Source organism: Apium graveolens, chromosome 2 (genome assembly GCF_009905375.1).
Source record: "Apium graveolens cultivar Ventura chromosome 2, ASM990537v1, whole genome shotgun sequence".
Classification (NCBI taxonomy): Eukaryota; Viridiplantae; Streptophyta; class Magnoliopsida; order Apiales; family Apiaceae; genus Apium; species Apium graveolens.
In genome coordinates, this window is record NC_133648.1 from 78049722 (window position 1) to 78057968 (window position 8247).

Genomic DNA, 8247 nt, shown 5'->3' on the forward strand with positions numbered 1-8247 from the left:
TGATGCAAACCATTGACAATTCCTAAAGCTTCACATAAAAAAGAAGTGAATAAATGATATGATGTGAATATAACCAAATGGGATCTCATGGCTTCATACATCTAGCAACCATAACACTTATTGGCATTATCTTTCCCCATCCCAATATGCTCAAAATTCCATGGCTTTGTCTTAATTTATCAATTGAAGTAGTCATAATCGAGTACTTACGGGATGCATTATCAACTCAAGCATGCTGCACCACTGCATCAGTTTGCATACGCACTAAAGAAAATTCCATGGTGAAGACACCTTTTCCCAGAGTTGTAAATTCAAGTACTACAATGAGTTTTGCATACCCTAATCTAAAAACTATTGATAGAAGCATGACATAGGAGTAAGCTGCCTATAGATTATATGTTCTAAACATCTCAAGGGGCTATGGGCGCATGTATGCCATATTACACACAAACATGGATCAACTTCTTTTCCCCGGTAACATAACACTTTGACCACAAACTACTTTTGAGAGGATAAATTGTTGTGACCAGCAGAAGGTTGTGCTCCATTGCTAGCACATGTAGTATCAGTTTTCACCCTCCTGTAGAAAAGGACATATGCTGCACCGGAACGTACTTCGTCCTCATTGATGGCTGTTATGTGGGTGTCATCAAAGTTGTACCACCTATTTTCCTCAGGGATCTGTACACCAAAAAATTGATACCCGTTTTATTAAGCAGAAGAGACCATTATGTTTCGAACAAGTCATACTAAAGAACAAATAAGGGTACTGCCACATGCCCATTTCCAGTACTGTAAACTCATGAGATAAAGCATAAGATCACAGTAAGGTAAACCCATGAATTTGGGTACTCATGATTTACGGGCCTACCACATTTACTATACATTAGTAAAGTTTACCTAAAAAGAGTTGAAAATCATATGTGAAGATTTCAGCTCACCTTAATATGTGCAGTGTAGTGACCACTTCCCATGCCACCATAGTGATTTGTTAAGGCATACAATTCATACAGTTGTTGTCTAGAATTCCTTTTGTTGGCAACATAATTTGTCAAGTCAAAATCATGTATGGGGAAGTTCACAAAGGTCTCCAACTTATGTTTCATTGATCTACTATATGAAAATCTCTTAAGATGGATGACAAGCACTTCAGGAAGCCTCCAAAGATCAAGCTTTTTACTTGCTTGCCTTCGCTCTTTGCACTGTGGACAGTACCTGGGCCCCACATGATAAGCAAATTACAGAAATTAAATTAATAGAACGCATAAAAATCAATATAAATATATATAATAACAATTGAAAACAAATGTCCTCTAGTTATTCATTTATTGTCCTTTCCTTATTTAGAAGCCACCACGGAAAATATTAATTCACGCAGCGATTTAGTGGCACAGGCTACTAGACCAATGCTAAGCTGATTAATATTCTGTGCAGGCTCTATCAAAGTGTATGGAAGACCACTACCGATATTAGGAAACAAATGGTTGGTAAAGATTAAAATCACAGGATTTAAATCCTTAATCTACAATACCAACCTCTCTCAAACGATTTATTAGAGCATAAGTAACATCTAACTATAGCAATTACAAATCTGGAACACTACTGCAGGAAAGCAATGCAGACAATAATAATAAAAAAAACTCACCACATGTCTTCTGGTACCAAAGGCTCTTCACGCAGAAAAGCTTCCAGGCAAGTATACAGGGAAAGAGGCTCATTGCGAGTTTTTTTAGTCACAGCACCGTTCTTGACATCTGGCAAGTTTTCCAGGCAACTGGTATCGTAGTTATGCAAAAGCTTGCAAGACCAATCGACAAAAACAAGTATTGATCTCGAAGATGAGGGAATTTTAAAGGCTTTCTCTTCTCCAATTGACAGATTAATACATGCATTGTTCTCATCAACCAGTTGCAAAGGAAGTTTTTTAAAAGTGGTCACCTCAGCATTGCCACTTTCCTGTTTTACATCAGCTAAGATGCAATCAGAACTAGCTCCAGTAGAATTGTTGACAGCTGGATGCGGATCTGATGCTGTTGCTGATGGGTTCGACATATCAGGATGCCCCAGATTCTCAGTTTTTAGCATACGAGACAGTAATGTATGAACTACAGACTGTATGTCGCCACTTGTTACTGTATCATCGCACAAAATTGGTGAAACAAGAGGTGTCCCGTAAGGCTTCCACTCAATATTTTGCTGGGAGATGCCAGAATCCCTGATGTAATAAGAATATAAGTAAATAAGACCTGGAGACCGAAATTTATTCGTGACTCTCAAAACAGAAAATGTAGTGATATATGTCTTTCTTTATATATATTAGATATAAAGATATATATCCCCAGGCCACACACCAATCAACTAAGCATTTATATTCCCTTATAATTGCTACAAAGATGTTGGGGGGAACGGGGCTTATGCATTCCAGAAAAAAAGGAAATGAAATGGGCCATACTTGGAAGGTCCAAGTAAAAAGTTGAGAGTATATTCTCAATAAATATACTTACTGTTCTTCCCGGCGGTGTATCAGTTGAAGAAATTTAAAATTTTTCCCGAACTTTGGAAACTTGTAAGCTGCTAAATGGTCGTCGTCTTTGATGGAAGACAATGACATTAAAGGCTCCTCCAGAAAGCGGTTAATCAGGTGGTTCCTTATCTATTACATAATACAAAAATATCATACAGAAACATCGTATACACATTACACACAGATTCAATGTTACTAACGTTCCTCACCTCTGCAAGTAAAAGCTTCTCATTATGTTTTAACAAACAAGAATTGCTAAGTGCCTGGATTAAATCCCTGCAGCGACCCTGCTTTGGAACATTGACCGTGCAAGCAGCTGGTAGTGCACTTCCATCACAAGTGAAAACTGTCACCGTCATAGTCCGTGTGGAGGTGGATTGGAGAGGCAGGGAAAGATACATAAAGGGATCAAATGTAACGGACATTTTATCACAAGCAGGGCAAACTAATGTTGACTTGTACTGGCCCTGCAAGTCGTAAACATTTGTGCACGAGTTCAATGGACGAACATTTTTGTTATTAGCAGAGAAATAATTGCAAAGATAGGAAACTAAAACACGTCCAGAAAAACAAATTCTGATATAACGGGAGATAAACATTAGGTACTATAGGCCAATCAACTAACTTCTTAGGCAGTGAAAAACCGTTGATATCTTTCTTGGGATGGATTTATCAACTGTTAAAAATGATAAAAAATACTAATAATAGTATCTACAGGCATAACCCATGCGTAAAATAAGATCAGATTAGCAATATCATAACTATACAATTGATTTAAAAAGAACGTAAAATAAGATCAGATTAGCAATATCATAACTATACAATTGATCTAAAAAGACAAAGTCTAATCAGTAGCCAGCTGAAGCTATCACTCTCCCTTGGCCTTGGTGCCACAGATAATAATTTAAGTTATTCCTAGTGAAGCATATACTTGCAGCAAAAGAAAATTACTAATCTCTACTACTGAACATTGTTTATTTTCTCTAAAATTCTTAAGATTGTAGATACTAACTTGGCAAACATCCACAATTATGGAATTATTACGAGCAATGTGATTTGACCAATACTCATCAGCAACTTCTTCATCAGGTCGACCATCCGCATCTCTAGAATTTAGGTAAGGTTTGTGTTTAACACGGTTTAAATCTTCATGAAGCCCATCCAGAAGAAAAGCTAGGAGTTCCTGGTTTAAATATAAAAACATTAATAATTGCATTTAGTCCATAATAGAACAATCATCATAAACTTAATGTAAGACATCCTACCTGAGAATCGTGCTGATTATATCCACTAAATTGTGGGGCAAAGCGAGCAAGCTTTGCCTTAAATGGACGAGGAGCAACAGAATTCCGTCCTGGTGCCCAGAGTTTGCGAAGTAAGTCCCCAAAGGCTACAGCTAGCTCACCCTGCATGTTGACAATATACATATCAGTGATACAGTGAAATACTGACAATCAGGAGTTAAACCGGCACAAAAACACCAAAAATCATTTTAAGATACGACATATTTCCTAATAAAACTCAGATTTTTAAGCGACTCCATAAACTAAAACAACTGTTCTGCAGTGAGCACATGCCAACTGTTTGCAAGGAAACTAAGATGTTAAATCAAGCGGCAAACACACATAATATTACAGTATTTTTCTTTATCATAAAGATTTGAACTTACAACCATGCCTAGAGGGTTATGCCAGTTTATTTCTTGATGGTAATCTTCAAGAAAATATTTAGCGAACTGTGGTGTATGAACAAGGCATTGTATTGCACTGTTCATAAAGCACGTATTTCCAAGATTATGCAACCCAGTAAGGCCCCCAGAAGAGCCCCTTGTACTAACACCAGTTTGCCCATGTGTCTTCTCCACTTCTCTAGGGGTAGCTTGATTCTGAAACTGTGATAATGCCGAATTAGAGTTCCTGGAGTAACCCTTGCTCAAACCTCCAGTAATTGATAAACTTGCTTTTGAAGGGTCTACAAACACAGTTAATTCATTACTCCCCGATCCATTTTCCTGAATAGATCTTATGCCACCACTACTGTCAATGACCTCAACTAGAATCTGTTTGCAAGAAGTACAACAAACAATTATCAGTTAAAAGCTGATTGCAGTGTTGCATTGAAGAATATTAGAATAGCAACGAGCAGGCAATAAGACTGATGAACTTTCACTGCTAGTCTGTTAGCGGCATAACGACCATTACCATGTAAAGGATCCAGGCACATTTATGTAGCTTGATTTGGTTCTTTTAGGACACACACACACACACAAACAGAAACTACTGATACAAATGTAACTTACATCCTGATTCATTTGTATGTTGACATCCTCAAGAGATTTGTCCAAGTCATTCATCAAAGCATGCTTACGATGGCCAAAGTAGTCCCAGATGCATGTCTGGAAGGACGAAAGACATGAAAAGACAAAGTTATATATAGGCCTAATGAAAGCAAAGAGAAAACAGAAACCAAACAATTATACAAGCACTTTACTTGCTCAGTCGTAAGACCATATATCTCACATGCTTTTCTGTGAAGTTCACCAACTGTTTCCTGATCAAATTATTTATATGCAGCATCAGTTCAGTATACATAGATGAGCTTGGGTAGAAATGATACAGGGATGTTGATTAATTGAAAAGGAGAAACCAAGTTAGACATTATGAAGTTAATCATACCTTTTTGCTTATTCTAATAGAGGACTGATCTCCTCTTGGGATCAAATGCAACTGCAATCGCAGAGGATATACCTCCACAGTCAATTCAGTTTTAGATAGACCAGAACTTATGACTCTACGTGCCAAGGGAGGACCCCCTCCATACCTAAATCAAGAGCATAAATACTTATCATTCACAAATAAAGTAGATCTTTCATAAAATCAAGTAAGATGCTTAGCATATACTGCACGGATTATCTCTAGAAGTATCACACTATCAACATAAACTAAAATTCTAACAATCAATATAAAACATCTACTGACAATTATATATATTTCAACATTGAGTTGGTCATAATCTACAAAAGAAAGATAGATCACACTTCTCTTTACGTATAATAAAGAGAACTGTGGTCTAATTATACTAATTCAACACAACTTGTGGTGTGTGATCATAAATGGCAGATAATCTACAAACAATTTAAAAGGATTTATTCCCTTCTGTGCCTCATCAACATCCATTTACTTGTAAGTGTCAAAATCTAGAGTTAATTGCCATGATTGTTGATGCATCAGCCACGCCCAACGGGACGCTAACCCGCTTACACTCCAAACAGGGTTCCGACCTACAAAAACTTTAAGGGCCTAAATGCATGCACTCGCCAGAGATTCATGAGGTTTCCGTCACAGAGAAGCTGCAAACACCCTAGCAGATATAAAATGGACCGACACCCAACCCGGTGACCGGAAGTCTGGACCCAAAAGTTTATTGGCTGCAGAAAAAAAGGTTAACACTTTCTCTCCCTGGCATTTAACTTCTCTCCTTAGCATTAAACATGTATCCACTCACATACAACTTGACCCACATCTAAGATATTAAACAAATGAATTCTTAACTAAAAGTTCATATAGAGATACCACAGGATTACTTGAATGCCACAGCAGACATCACTCATGGTTGCTTCCGTCTGCCATTTTCTCCATATGGCAAATAATAAGATGTATAGCTCGCCTCAGATTCATGCACTGATAATTTCCTGAATTAAATTCATTGGTATTGATGTTTTCCTCATATTCTACATATTTTATTGCTGGTTCATACGTATTTATTTTATTGCTGGTTAGTATTTACAGTAATTTATTTAGGAGAACTACAAAATTTTCTTTCAAAGTTTATATAGTGGTCGCATTAAGCAAAACAAGTGGCCTGCACGAGACACCAAAAACTGGATAACTTTAAAAAAATTATGTAATTTTTCCTCTCTACCTGTTTAATAATTATTTTGCACTACATTCTTTTAACAGCAGCTACTTAATACTTACCTACATAGTGCATCTTGCTAAATGAATACATTCACTGAAATAGTCCGCAAGCATCAAAATGAAAAAACCGAGATAAAGACAAAGTAAAACATAATAATACAATCTCGGTATATCAAATTCGAGATAAAAAAATGCTAACAAATCACAGACTTAAAAACTGTAAAGGATTAGAGTAATTATTAATCACAATATCAAATGTGTACAAATACGGACATAAAAAACAAAGCCATCGCTAATAACTTAAGAGTCAAACTCACCACGTATGTATTTGATTCCAAACCGCTTTCGGAAGCAGTACATAGTCAGTGCCTTCTACTAACCCATCACGGAGCTCAGCACATAAACCAGAATCTTTTGAAGTTACACGATTAATTAAATCATAATTATTAATACCACTAGGCCTCTTAAAATCCGAAAATCCATTATTTTCCACAGCTGCCTCACTTTGGTTCACGTAATTCAACCAGGTATGCCACCATCTATCGAATCACAATTTAATCAAACATAAAATTCACATTCATCAGCACTATAATCAAACACATCTTCAAAAAAACCCTAGAATTTTGAAAAAAAATATAAAACAATCTAATTGATGAATAACATAATTCTAAAATTAACAACAAAAAAAATTACTTAGAAATCCTCTGTAAAACCCTAGGCATAAAAACACATCAAATTCAAAAATTTAAAGAAATATATACATTTCACGAAATTAATCATATACATAGAGAGATCAATGTGTGTGTGTGTGCGTGTGAAGACTGACTTGTGAGTGAGAAGATAGAACACATCGCCTTCTTTAGTGAAAGGTTCGTTGGCGATAGAGATGTCTCTGATAGCAAGCCTTTCTTTTTCCGGCGATAAATTAGACGTGCTCTTCTTCATCTCTCCCCCTTCAATCTCTCTCTCTCTGAGTATCTCTTTAAACTACAGTTCTTTTCAAACCAGCAACTCAAGTCAAGAAAGGGGTGGGGTTTTGCTGCCCTTTTTAAGCCGTTCCCTGGGAATTTGACACGTATTTCGAAATGCATAAAATCGTAAAACAAATATTATAATTGTAAATATATAATTTGTTCAAGTAATAATAACTTATTTTCTGAGGTTTGTCGTCCTAGATTGAATTTCATATTTGTTCATTTCAAGATTTATCAAAAAATATGCTACTCAATGATAAATTAATATTATGTGTATTAATTTTTATTTTAACAACACGGAATTTCATTCGAATCGAGAATTTTTATGATTACGGAGGATCCGGTTATCGAAAAATCGAAGTGAATCCATTGAAATTTCTATATTGTTGCTAGCATTTATATAAACACAAATTATACTATTTTTAATATAATAGTACAATAATCAATGACATACACCGATTGATAAAAAATTATATATATATCAAAGTACTGTAATTGATATATATATATATATATCAAAGTACTGTAATTGATTATATTCATCTTTCATTATAAGTTATATCGACTTGATTTTAATGAATTTTCTGATGGAAAAATCTACGGCTTAAGATGTTTATTTTGTCAAGAAGGAAAATATTAATCAGCGTATTGAAATTTTCATATATAATCTATAACACGCACGTATGTGTATATGTATACATAAACACATAATTTCAGTACAACGAAACTCATCATATTAGCATTACGATAAAGAAAACTTGTTACAAAATCATAATAAGAACCCAAAGTGCGCCCGAGAAACTAATCAGTTGTAAAAATGTAAGTGCGTGAG

The 8247-nt window shown here is 35.6% G+C and overlaps 1 protein-coding gene across 1 annotated transcript; it reads right to left on the reverse strand.

Annotated features, from left to right (window-relative positions):
• Nucleotides 1-236: 236 nt before the first annotated feature.
• On the reverse strand, nt 237-7481 carry LOC141707553 (ubiquitin carboxyl-terminal hydrolase 5). The gene is made up of 13 exons (XM_074510768.1): nt 7268-7481; nt 6759-6980; nt 5200-5344; nt 5015-5074; nt 4824-4919; nt 4194-4583; nt 3790-3930; nt 3537-3707; nt 2734-2991; nt 2505-2653; nt 1646-2215; nt 942-1215; nt 237-681 (listed from the first exon to the last, which is right to left on the reverse strand). Exons 1-13 carry the CDS (start codon nt 7384-7386, stop codon nt 499-501), a joined length of 2778 nt encoding a protein of 925 aa, XP_074366869.1. The 5' UTR covers nt 7387-7481; the 3' UTR covers nt 237-498.
• Between the last annotated feature and the right edge of the window lie 766 nt (nt 7482-8247).

Coding starts and splice junctions, on each gene's coding strand:
- LOC141707553 (XM_074510768.1), bottom strand. CDS start 7,386: ATGAAGAAGAGCACGTCTAATTTATCGCCGGAAAAAGAAAGGCTTGCT. Junction 5,075..5,199: donor CTATTAGAATAAGCAAAAAG/GTATGATTAACT, acceptor TAATTTGATCAG/GAAACAGTTGGTGAACTTCA. Junction 2,216..2,504: donor ATACACCGCCGGGAAGAACA/GTAAGTATATTT, acceptor TTATTACATCAG/GGATTCTGGCATCTCCCAGC.